This window comes from Magallana gigas, chromosome 2, assembly GCF_963853765.1.
Source record: "Magallana gigas chromosome 2, xbMagGiga1.1, whole genome shotgun sequence".
In the NCBI taxonomy this organism is placed as follows: domain Eukaryota; kingdom Metazoa; phylum Mollusca; class Bivalvia; order Ostreida; family Ostreidae; genus Magallana; species Magallana gigas.
In genome coordinates, this window is record NC_088854.1 from 14084283 (window position 1) to 14098411 (window position 14129).

The window sequence follows — 14129 nt, forward strand, 5'->3', positions numbered from 1 at the left end:
TGATCAACCTACATCTACCCCCCCCCCCCCCCACACTTATCGTGATTTTTATAAAAAACAAAGTTATAACGATATTTTATATTACTTTTTAGATTTATTGTGATAAAAGTCTACTTTAGACTTGAACCTCTTGGATAAGATACACTTAAATTTTTAGTGTAAAAATGACAAAGTCCAAACACATTCACAAATTGACTAAGTTCAATGTAGGTACATTTTAGTTATACTGAAAAGTTTCTAAGTTCAATGTAGGTACATTTCAGTTATACTGAACATTTTCTAAGTTCAATGTAGGTACATTTCAGTTATACTGAAAAGTTTCTAAGTTCAATGTAGGTACATTTTAGTTATACTGAAAAGTTTCTAAGTTCAATGTAGGTACATTTTAGTTATACTAAGAAATTTCTAAGTTCCATGTAGGTACATTTTAGTTATAGGGCAAAAAGTTTAAGTCCAATCTAGGTACAAAAAAGTTATAACTTTTATGTGCCTAAATCTTAGGTACATAAAAGTTACACTTTAGTTACAGAAAAGTTATGACTAAGTGTAACTTTTTTTTGTATGGGATGGTTCTTGGGCCCACTGTTTCATATACTGCACATGAATTACTCATTCCTTTGTCACAAGTACTAGCTGTACTTGTAGTTATCTATACCTGCGTTCATATAGTCTTCTTGGGTATGGGGGTGGGGGAACTGTATTATCTGTTAATACATCCAATTTCAACTCTGTTAGCATATCATTTGTAAATGCTTCCAATTTCAACTTTGTTACCATATGTTAGGATCATGGTCATTCCAAGTGTATTTAACTAGCTGTGTTTTGTCATTCTTAAGGTGTCCTAAGATAAATCAGCCGGAAAAATAACAAGCGACAACACCAACCAGTGACAAAGAACACGTTTTATTGCCACTTATATGGATTCTTTGATAGGAACCATGATGAAATCTCTACAAAGAGGTCTTGCTCTCTTTTTCGTCGGTCTATTTGTGTTTTCTGTCCTTTTGCTGAACAGTGTGTATTTGTATGTTCTGCTCACATGTTTAGGTCGACAGATTAGTTTGATGGGGGATGTCTGACAATTTGTAGAAGTCTGTGTTGGTAGTGATCAAAGGACATAGTTTTGGCGACTTGTCTGCACTCAAGCCAACTCAGATAGGAGATGGTACATCACTTAAGAACTTGTTTAAATCAATTAAAACTTTAAACTACATGTAGTTGTTAGGTAAATGTGTTGAGGATGGATGATTCACAGTTCTCTTCTAATTGCTTTGTTATTCTTAGCATAGCAATGGCATTATATTCACTGTATTGTGATAACATTCCTGTATTTTCATAAGGTGTAAATCAATTCCATTGGTTTAGTTGTGGGGAAAACTGTGCTTGACCACAGTTTCCACTTTTTTGAAAAGCTTTTCTTTACCTATCAAATTAAATATTTGTTTAAATGTACTGCTCATGCAAGGGCTATACTTCATTTCTAGATTTTGTATGTAAACCATTGACTATCCCACAGATTTAAATTCTCACAGAGAAAAAGGTTCAGCCTTTTCGGCAGAACAATTATTATTCAAGCAAATGGATAAGGTTAATAATATTCTTGTAAAAGGGATAGCAGCAGAGTCAAGAGGGCATTCATTTACATATTGTACATGCTTTTCAGATATATAAGCTGATTTTGTATGCATCTGCATGTACACAAGGTTTAGGTCACTGAAAATAAGGGAGGAACACTTCAAATGTCAGAGATGAAATGGTCAAAGTGATCATCAAACTTGAAAACCTGAACCCCAGGTGGCAGCTTTATGGTCGAAATAACCAGACAGAATTTTAGTAGTAAAATGCAGGTTCTGTATTAAATGATATTTGAAGTTTAGACAGGCACTGAAGGGTTATAATCTTTCCACATGGGTATTTAGGATAATTAGTACTTTTGAAATCTGGACTGAACCGATAAAAAAAATTACACCAGGTGAATTTTATGCAATTCGTGTTTGCCAAGTGCATGCAAGTACAGTGTGTATGTGTGGTGTCTAAACACGGAGAGAGTGTTTTGTTGATCTACCCTGATTTAATTTCACTTTATAGCTTATGCTTGAATGCAGGCTGTTATATAGCCCCTGGATTTATGGAGGGTATCTTGTAATAAAAGATAGCTGGCAGAGGACAAGATGGTGTTGACTGACTTTTTGTGTACAGAATGTGTCAAAAAAAGTGATTTAATGAAAAGCAAGGACCTTTCTTTTTTTTTTTTTTTACAATAGTGGCAGATTCCCCCAGCTGTTGACATTGTTGGTGTATTTAAAATGAACATAATCAATTTGTTTTTAGTTACATAAGTTAAAAAGCACATAGTCCCAATAACTGTAGAAATTAACTAAATTTTCTACAAGTACTCAAATGTATAGATCTACTTATTGCATGAATATTTTAGTCCACACTTTTTCAGAAGTCATCTCAAAAGAAAGCAAATCTTGTTTACTGAAGACTGTTTTAACTGTGTGTGTGTGATCTTTGAGGGACATAGTCGATTTACACAGGTAATAATCCTAGGGGCGCCAGTCGCAAATACTTCAGTGGAAATTAGATGTCAACAATATCTGTTCTTGTTCAGTGCTTTTCTGTTGTGTGTGAATTAGTAAAGTTAAAATTCCCTGCAGAGTTGGTGACTTTGGATTATATAACTGTAAGCTTGACCACAAATACGATAAACCATGATACAACTTGTTATAGAGCAAATAATGAGAAAAGCCTTGCTGAAGTATCTTAGAGATCACAGTATTTTAATGGCAGAAGGCAAGCAGGAGTCTCCATTTGCTATATGGTCCATGAACAAATTGGGCACTCTGGTCTAACGCTAGCTGATGCAGCAGATTATTCCTTTTATGTTCAGAAAATTATTTAAAGATTTTGAGGGTTGTTAAAGATATTTCTTAAAAGCAGAAATTTGACTGCATGCCTGCAAGTCAATGAGCAGGTTAAAAAAAATAAGTGAAAGTATGTACCTGGGTGGTGAATTTCACTTGATATTTGTGCTAAAGTACATGTATTCAAACAAACCTAAAACAACAGTATATATTCTTATGGTGAAATTGTTTTGGTTTATATTGATTTTGATTTTCAAGAATTTTAAAGCTGCCTTGTAATTTTAAATGGATTTTCTTGTCAAAGTTTTAAGATAAATTACAAACACATTAATTAAATCCCATTAAGACTCAACTCTGAGTTTTAGTAATGTTTGAAAAGAAGTACATTTATGGATGTCTAAGATTTACAGCATATTAAATCAAAAAAGTTGGAGTGTTGTTGATGGCTTTGGCTGGTAAAAGCCTATTGTGTTTCTGCCAGAGCCATAATTGTCAAACGATACACATTGTTGGTCTAGAGATGGGGTTTACATCTCAGTTTTCTAATTTTTCTGACATAAAAAGTAAACACTGCAATGTCCATGAAAGAGATGTGATGATTGCTTATTGTTTTGTATAGCATTCAGCTGTAGATCTTTTGAGGAGCTAGCTGACAGGTTGTATGGTGTGATGCCTCTCTCCCTTTCTGTACAGACCCTGTGTGATTGGTGCAGCTGTAATGAAGAGGTTGTTAGCATTTGGTAATGAGCCACAGATCCTATATTTTTGCCTTGTCTGTTTGTTACTCTATAGAGGAAGCCAAAATTTTCATGCAGCAAATCACGATATTTGGCTCTGCTTCCAATGGATACAAGAGCTGGATAGCCTGCTCTTTTCGTTTATTATTTATTCATTCTTACTTGTAACCACAGCATTCTTCATCATTTTCCTCAATTTGTAACTTCCTAAATTGTAGTGATGATGTTCTTGCATGCTCTTAGATAATATACTCGAAACAACCAACTACTTAGTACTTTTATTAATTGCAAATTGAAGCAACTAAAGAAAAATTGCTCGCCCCAATGAGACTTAATTCTTGTAGGCATTGATTGGAGTAATCTATTAATGTAGCAGACGGTAAACAGACCTTTTTTTTTTTATTACATCAAAGCTATTTTTTTTGTGTTATTTCATGCTCCCCAAGAGTCATGGCTAACACCCTCTAGCAATGAAGGTATAAGTTGCAGCCAACATCAATTTCTTAAATTCTAGATCAACCTTTTTTCACTAACAAACATTATTGCTCTGTTGAGATTGGAACTGTTGATGTCCCACCTGTTTACTATACAGTTTGGCCATTTTCCATCCTTGATTTGGCACTGGGGGAGATAATGAGTGCTTTTTGTCTTATTTAAACATCCATTTGGCTATAAAGCATTAATTGTGTTTGCAGGAATAAGAAACATAGCCCTTGAAGAGTTGTTTCAATATTTAATGACTGAAATAGCTAACAAACTGGCAAGAACAAATCCATTATTTGCTGGAAAACATCGAGATTTGCATCTTCAGTAAGACTAGACATTTTAGTATTTGCACCATTGGTGTCACATCGAGCATTATGCTATTTTATGATATATATTGTAGTCAGCTAAACTTGGAACACGAATCGTCGTGCCGTAAAGCTATTTTTGAGGACTTGTTTGCATTGCTGATCTGGGTCTTTTTTAAATAGATGGTTATCTGAGATCTAGTCATTAAGGATGCCATCCCACATCCCAGAAAAACATCAAATGCAGTATAAATAGTGTTTTTTGCAATGCATTTAGATGATGAATTTGGCCCACAACCCCATATATTATAGACCAACCAAGTTTTCAGATATGGTAAATTGACAGACAAAAAGTTTTATGTTAATGGAATATCTTTAATTTTGAAAGAAAGTCACTTCAATGGTAACAACTGATAAAATGGTATTCCATTATTTGAGTGTTCTATTTCAATTCCATCTTTTTTAGCATTTTGAGTAGTGGCAGGGATGCAAATTGATTTTTATGACCTAAAGTAATTAACCCATTGAAAGCCATGTCTATTTTTGATAAATTGATAATGTGAAGTTTACATGAAAGTGTTTGTATTAATGGGCTAGCTTTATATCATCTTAAGCCTAGAATGGGTAAAGTTCCTGCTGTTACCCAAAGGCTCTCTAATCAGTTGAAAATGTTTAATTATGATAGATCAATCTGTCATTCTCTGACTAATTATTATTATCTGGGGATTTACTAATTTCATTGCAGGTGGTCACTTTAAGTGAACTGAAAAACTCTGTTTCTCATAAGAAGCCAAAATGACCAGCAATTGAAGCTTATCTTAATAATGAAAGGGATGATGCATTTGATTAGATCTGTAGAAAGAAAAGTACAAGATAATTTGTCGGCTTAAGTTAGATGAGCTTCTGATAATGGTGACTATCTTGGATCAATAGTAATAACAATGATTCAGACACCCTTAAGCTCTCCTCCTGACCGGCCCACCAGAGCTTTATGAATGGACAATATGTGGACCACATGGTCATATTAAAACTGACCAAAGCCATTATTGCATCTGTCAGATTTTATGTTTGATTGTTATGGTAGATAATAATGTCAGTTAATACAGGACAGGAAGAGGATGGCCCTCTCTGTGTAGACACTTGTCAAGGAAAGTCGAAAGTGATATTTCAAGATTATGTGCAACCCTTTATAAATAAGTTAACTGATTGATCAAATTTATATATATATATATATATATATATATATATATATATATATATATATATATATATATATATATATATATATCAAGTATGTGTATATATATATATATATATATATATATATATATATATATATATATATATATATATATATCAAGTATGTATGTGGGTGAATAATTTAAAAAATAATTTTGTGCTGAAGCTTTAGGTATGCATTAAGAAACAGGTTTTAGATTAAAGATGCATGGATTTAGAGTTTTTGGGATTTAATAAAAAAAAAAACTGCAGCATGATTTGGGTGTAACTGAGTGGGATGAAGATGATAAGACACCATGTTCCACCTTCTTCCTGCCTGTAACACCGAGAGTAATTTGTGTTAATTGGCTGTAAGTGATAGATGGGATGCTGCTGTCACTGAGTAATGCCCTCCCTTCCACGTTTTGTATGGAGTAGCTCTTATAGTACAACTGTCTGGCATCTATAGCAAGATGTTGCACAACCTAAATAGACTCTGTGATCTTTCTCTAGTGCTTTTGAGTAAAACTTGCAAGTGGCTTAAGATGTTAACAGAATGGAATTTAGATGTTTAAATAAAATGTCAATAAAAATGCAAATGTTAGAAATACAGTGGTTGAAGAATCTAAGAATGTTGTACTGGTATTCTAAATTTCCACTAAGGAAGGTCGTGGAAGAATTTATGAAGTAATATGGTTTTCTGGTAGGATAGTGTAGATATACCGGGGTAAGCAGTTGAAACTTGCCAATTATATAAAAAAAAATAACTTGGGAATATAGATTTATGTAAACAAACATCTCCAACAGATTTGATAGAAGAATTTTTGTAATCAAAAATTATCTTCCAATATCAGAACTGCTCACAGACTACTCAACCAGACTAAACCCCTTTTGATGATGCTTCAATAGAGGTAATGCTCCTGATACGAGTTTTGATGATGCTTTAATTCAAATTGTTTTGGATGACAGACAAGTTTCCTAAAGTTTATCCAAAAACAGCCTGTTTGGAATAATTGAATCACCCGTCTTAAAATGTCTTCCTCTTGTGTGTATCAAAACAGGCAGATTATAGTCATCTCTAGTTTCCTTCCCAGAATGCTTCTTGTTTTATCAGTATCAGCTATCCTTCTTACACATTTTTATGTGTAACACCCATCCTGTTTGCACCATCAATTTCTTCATCATTTGATATCAGAGAATGATTGCCTCAAAGAAAGTCCTGTCTCTAAAGTTCATGAATAAGGTCTGGGAGTTCCATTCAATCTAAGCACGTGTCTAGGTTCTAACTGAATTAAACTCCTCTACAATGTCATATTGTACTCACTCTGCAGGGGTGACATTTATGGTTGATCATGAATCTGGCCTCTGTGTTGGATTTCATGGGTTCCATCAACAGACTCTAGTATGTCTGGAGTAGGAAAACATAAATAAAGCGCCACTGTTTTACTTTATCCAGAAACAAGTTGTAAGAAACTCCCTTCAATACTATGATAAAGCCTGTCTGTATGGCCCGGCGTTGGCTGGTTTATCAGCGGTTTGTTGGTTCTTGATTGGAAATATGAAGCTTTGGTGTTACCTCCAAAAACAAGCATTTTGCATGTATAGCTTAATCCTTAACATGCAACAAATACAAAAAAATATTGCCTACTTCATGTAATAAAATAAATATATAAGATTAAGTTTTAAAAAAAGGATATTTCAGTTGGACAAAAAAATCGGTTATAAGGATTGGCAATGTAAGGAATATATATGTTTATCATGAAGTTTACATTTCTCGTGAAGCTCATGTTTGTAGATTAATAAATGTTTGATTTTGCAAAAACTTTCCAGACAACAAAATAACAAAATGTGCTTTAGATTTTAGTAATGTTAGTATTCGATCTCCTCATTTCTCCAGTAAAAAACTGTTTTATGGAGTTCTCGAAATCAAGATTTCCTCTGATGAAGGACTTATAAAAAAAATCATTTTTTTGAAGTATGAATTATATCTTTAGCCAGCCGCTAGATAAATGAACTAGCTCAATACAGTACCAATGTTCTGTCTCATCCTCATTATTTTTCATAAAGTTTGGTACTTAAAAAAGGACTATTTTTCTGTTAAAAAAAAAAAGGTATTTGATAAATTAAACTTGGATGATGAGGTAGTCTTAAATGATTTATAAACCCAAGTTTGGTACTTAAAAAAGGACTATTTTTCTGTAAAAAAAAAAAAAAAGGTAATTGATAAATTATACTTGGATGATGAGGTAGTCTTAAATGATTTATAAACCCAAGCTAAATATAAATCTAAAGTTTTATGTTTCTACTTTCAAAATGAGTTTTGATGGGTAAAAATGGTATCCAAGTGAAGGTTGTATGAAATTTCATATCTTTTCTGGTGTTGTGGCCCAAAAATGTGTAAAATGAACTAGATTGTCAGTTGTTTTTTTTTATGCCTGACTTGAATTTCTTATTTGAACAAATGTGTACTTGTGAGAAATAGAATCATTTTAACAAGACCTTGGATTTTGGTAGGATGTAATTATCTATTTCTTGGTCATAACAAGTTAAAAATGATTCTGGTTTCAAGCGAAATATGCACTGATTACATAGTCTTAGCTCAAAAGCCACACAAATCTTGTTGATTTCAAAGAGCCTTGGCTCTGTGGCTAGCAATGAAATAGGCAAGCCTAGACACAATGCTGTTTGACACAGCTTCCCAAAATCCAAGCTCTTATTAAAATGGTTCTATCTTTGAATGATTAAATACATTCTGTCATAACAGAGTTTATTCATTTTCATTGAAATTTAAAGATATGGGAAACATATACATGTACCAGTGTTCTTTGCCCATACAAAATTTAATATAATCCAAATGCTTTATTAGTTACTACTCCAAAATAACTATTTGATACAACTATATATAGAAATTTAAAATAATTTGAAAATGGTTACATATTATGCTGCAGTTTAATACAGAAGGCAAAACTATGACAACTTGAAGAAATACTGAAGCAGATATTTACATGAAATCCTGAATCACACAGAAGAGAGCCGTCTTAGAAGGGAAATTGGTTTTAGGCTTGATTCACCTTAAAGAAATCACCCAGTCATCTGGATATCATGATGGTTTCCAGTCAAATTGTCAGCTTTTAGATTTGTTGGTGTTTACAAGTGATGTAATAGTAACAGATCTCATTGGTGCAAGAACCTTTTGATGGGTTCAGATGGTACATCCAACTGCTCCCTGCCAGAAAGAATTGGAAGAATTCTTGAGGGTGCTCTGTCATCATTTGTCTGGTGCAGGGTGGAAAAGAGGCAATAGATCTGTACTATGATGCCTGCTGACTTGAAACTTCATCAATGATTGGGGGTAATAATTGTTATTTCTCCTTTGATATGCAATTCTGATTGCAGTATGTATGTAGTATGCACTGACAGGTGCGACGAGTAATCGGTGGGTTGCATCAGTGTGCACACAGAGAGAATATTTTCTTTCTATGCAATTGGAAGAATATCAATGATTGCATGCACAAGATATCATCATTCATTTTCTACTCAAAGAAAACCCATAAATCTGATCCAGTTTAAAAGATTTTTCAAAAGTTTAGAAGTTGGATGCATTGCAAAACAACAGCATTATCTCTTCCATGCTAACAGACACCTGTGAAAACTTATAAGAGATGTTTTTTATTGCTATTGCACTCTACGTATACCCTTCTAACCATGAAACTGTGAACATCTGCTGCTAAGACATCACACTGTTCAAAATTTAAATTGAAAAAAAAAAATGATGCTTTCTCAGAAAAAATAAAATAACCCAAATTCTTCAAGATCTCTTGGGATTGATTCTGATTTTAGGTAGGATTGGTGGCATCATTTCTTGAATAGTAGATGTTTCATTTAATTTTGAATATAATATTTCATATATAATTCCCTGCATTCCAGCATCTCATGGTTAAAGGATGGTTTGATAATGGAGGAAGCAGGATACCCACTGCGAGAGATCAGGTTATACACTGTGATTGTGGAGATTTAAGACTTATTGCATTCTAACAGCTCATTGAATTAAATTTGAAATTATCAGTATCTGGAATTCAGATGGTGTAACTTTTCAGTGTTATCTCTCTTAAGGTCCAACATTTTGCCACAACTATGTGATATAAATTTTATATTACGTATGATATTTTTTATCATCATTTACCAAAAAAAAATATATCATGGTGAATCAAGGTTTTTTGATAACCATATCACAAAAGTTTATATTCATCTGTACAAATCAATGCAGGTTTTTGGGGAATGGATGTTGAGAGAATCAGGTATGTGCTAACAGGCTGTCTGATAGGGAAGGTGTAAAAATCCTTCATTAAGAAAAACATTTCACATGTCAACATTTTGATGCCTGTTCCCTGGTGATAGAGAGCTTCCATCAGTTTAACAGCAGTATCAGAATACCAGTTACTTTCTGTCAATCCCAGAGCATTCTTTACAGTGTCAGGCTGTCTGTTATTTGATGAACACCAGAAGATGATAGATAACTGTCCTAATTTTTACTTTTTCTCGAAATGGAAAAGGGAGCATCCATATGTGGTTTTCATAAAACATTTTTTTTAATTTTACCTATTCTATTTTAGTATTGGTTTTATATGATAAAAAAGTAAATTCAGTAATGATTTGAACGGAGATGATGTGCAGTCAGAATTTTTGTGTATAATGTTATGAAAAGATGAAGATAAAAGTTTTACTGGTTTATCAAACTTTACACCGATATGTTGGGCACCTGATAATATTTATCAGGGCCATTTGAAACGTTTGGCTGTCAAATGTTTCATTATATCACTTCCAGAACTTGATAGGCAAGAAAGTGGATGGTGAAATACTGCATCTCGTGTGAAGATAAGAGATATTGTAAGCGACTTTTTAATTGCGAGATATTTGTGAGGTATTTTAGAGAAGTCCCTATTGACCCAGATTTCAGAAGCTAAATTGGTGGTCTAGATTAGATTGGAGAAGGTCACAAATTCATGAACTGGTCATGTAGGAAGTTGGTGATAAAGGAGTTATCTCCTTTTTATGAGCTGAAAAATACTTGATAATAAGGATAAGAGAGTTGGGATATATTGCACCAGAGCTGTGTACTTTTTGTATTCTGACAGAAATAATTGTCGTGAGTAAGATGGCTCCTTAGGAACTTATCAATTAGAAATGTACTTCAAAGAATTTTACTTATTGTGGTTCCAAAATTGCCAATGATTGACAATAATTCTTTCCTTTCGAAAAAAACATAAGGTCATATTATTTTTCGAAACTTTTTAAAAGTTGAAAAGAGCTTTTCAACATGCATCTGAGTCATTATTCTCTACATTAATCATCCAACACTTCCTATAGGATAGATGGCTTTTCAATACCACAGTGTTTAGAAATAAAAAACTTAAGTATGTCAAAGGTAAAAATCATAATGGTAAATAACTACCGGTACAGACTGTCATCTTGAAAACTTTTTAACTAGCTCCTTAGGAATTTCCTCCATAGGAATACTCATGCAGTGTGAAATGACATTAAATGACCCTCAATTATGGAAGCCTAGGAATGAAATAAATTTCCTATTTGTGCGAAGATTGCAGCTGGTCCCCTATCATAAATCTCAACCCTTCCTGATCATTAGAGGATAAAAAGAAACCTGTATAAATTCTCATCATTTCCATCAGCAACCATTACCAAGGGAGGCAACTAGGTATCATATTTGCCATCAAGACTCCCCTTAATCAATGGCAAGTTTTTTCATGTTTGATTTTATCTCCAGAGGAAAGTTGAAAAGATTTGAGACATCAATTTTTGGGGTATGTCCCGATTCTGTGATAACCCACTTTAATCCGTCTGCTTAAGAGAGGAAAAAGAAAAAAATTGAGAATTTGCATTGAAGCTATGCCCAGCAAGATTTGACATTTATCTTTCCTATACTAAACATTTCTTTTTGGAAGGTTCCCAATTTCAGTTTCACTATCATTTTAATGGTCAAAAACTGCATTAAAACTCCCTGATCTTATTTCATTGCAGAAAGTGCAATCTGTGATAGTCTGCAACTGCTTGCAGGAAGATAATGTATTTCTCAGAATTTTATCTTGTTTCTTGCTGAGAAAAACTGCAGGTATTTCAGTGACATGGGTTTTGTCAGTCTACCATGGTCAAAGGTTTCTACAGGGTATCAGTACCAAAGATAGTATCTTAAAGTAAGTGCCATTTGATAGCAAAGACTTTTTATCGATTTAAAATTACCCACCATAAATTACTTCAAATTTGTGAGTTATGGAAAACTTGTCACTGAGTAGGAAGTTTATAATAGTATAGGGTTGGGCTTGTCATACCCATGGATAAATCAATTTTTATTGTATCAGTACCAAATTGCTGCAAACTCTGGAAGCATCAGGGAGCAATATATGTAACAACATGGTTTTCAGCCTCTTTGTGATTGTAAATCTACCAAAGGGCAGTAAAGCTTACTTACAAGTATTGTGTATATTTACCCATCAGTCCAGTAAGATTTTGCAATCTGTATTTAAGTAATGAAGTTAACAAATTTTTGAAATCTTTTCTCAATTTTGGACTTGTTATACCCATTCTTGTAAGTGAATCTTGACACAGAAGAGTATGTATGGGCGTTAGATGATCAGCTCTTTTGGAGGACAATAAAATCAGTGCTTGATTAATTAAACTTACCAATCAATATAAAGTATGTGATTAATTAAATTGTCAGTTATCATAGAAGTACTTTACAAGATGAACGCAATGAAAAAAAAAACCCACACTCAGAAAAATGAATACAACTATTTGTTACGTTTATAAGATATTAGATAGTTAATAATGCAAGACATTTTCTCAGATCCTGATTGCGTAGTATGAGCACTATTTTGACCTTCCTTAAAGATATGAATAAAGGATGAGATACTATGTAGAGATGGGGCTATTTCACTCCTACAGCATTGGCTTTATATTGACATAATTCTATTTCATTGGGGGGAGAATAAGTGGAGAGAAAACATGATTTTGAGATAGAGACATTTTGATATCTGATGGAGTTCAATAAATCAAATAATGCTACTGCCTAAAAACATTAAACATTTTGTAATCATATTAAATATCATAATGTGATTATGAACAGGCAGCTATTATACTTTGTAATGGCTTCAATCTTATTTGTAATGGACAGCTTCTTGTAACTGATGAAGAGAGAGAGAGAGAGAGAGAGAGAGAGAGAGAGATTTCTTGAAAATGATCCCACCATTGACAGTGTAAGCCAATGGTTAATGAAGCAATAAATATTTTTCAACAACAGTGGGTTAAGAGGGATGACGCATGACTATCGTAGACTTTTGTTTGTTTAATTAGTTTTGGCATAATATTATAGCAATGAATTGCTGTTGTCTCTGAACCAAAATATAAACAGGGAGTGCATGTTTAATTAAGTACAAAACCAATTGATTTATTAGCTGGGTTGTAAAGTCAATGATTTTTTATTAATTGATAAGGACAAGGAGAGATCTAAGAATCCCCTTTACTCTGGTTAATGTTTTTCAATAAAACAATATGAGGTCAAAAATTTTAATAAAATAGTTGAAGATTGAAATGAACAGAAAATGGTCATTGAGAGAAGAGTTTTATCTTTATGAAATACTAGTATACCCAAACAAAAACCAAAACAATAAATGACCTAATTTTCTTGTTTTATCCATTGTAGAGGTGTGCAGGGGCTCATCAGAAGGTGTGAGTACTAGTGGAGCCGATGACTTAGCTAGATACACCAAACTGAAAAAACGCTACCAAAATTGTACCTATGTGGATGGAAATTTAGAAATCAAATTTTTAGAGCAAGGAAATGAAACATTTGACTTGAGTTTTCTATCCAAGATAGAAGAAGTGAGCGGCTATGTTCTTATTACTTCTGTGGTAGCAGAAACCATCCCACTTACGAGTTTAAAAATTATTCGAGGGAACCAGTTGTTTAATTACAAGAACCATAGCTATAGCTTGTTTGTTGGTGTTAATAATCAAGAAACGAGAGGTCTCAAGGAACTGTTGTTAACTAATTTATCAGGTAATTCAAATATATCATCAAGGATTGTTTTAATCAAATTATTCATTATAAATATTTTATATTTAAAGGCAATGTTACTTAACATTGAATATTTAATAAAAAGTTGATTTTCATCCACACAATTTGAAACGTAAGGGTCTTATCAGTACTTGTTGATTCACAAGACAGCTTGTAACTACAGACTTTGTGGTAAAGAAGTATTAACCAATATAACATGAAAAATGTCAGTTGATTTTTAAAATCATATTTTGATTTTTCTTTTTCCAGAAATCACAAGAGGAGATGTATATTTTGTCAATAATGATTGGCTTTGTTATCATGATACAATTTTATGGAAGGACATCAAATTTAACCCAGAATACAAAGTCAGATTTACTTCAACAAATTCATCAAAAACAGCAAGCCAATTATGTAAGTATTGTTTTTATTTGTTTTGATTGACACT

At 33.0% G+C, this 14129-nt stretch overlaps 1 protein-coding gene across 3 annotated transcripts in view; it reads left to right on the forward strand.

Moving 5' to 3' along the window:
* Egfr (epidermal growth factor receptor) overlaps window positions 1-14129 on the forward strand; it is a 58308-nt gene that overhangs the window by 19388 nt on the left and 24791 nt on the right. For all 3 annotated transcript variants that reach the window (XM_066071171.1, XM_066071173.1, NM_001305356.1), the window contains 2 exon segments: window positions 13328-13684; window positions 13952-14095. In XM_066071171.1, the coding sequence (XP_065927243.1) occupies window positions 13328-13684; window positions 13952-14095 (501 nt within the window).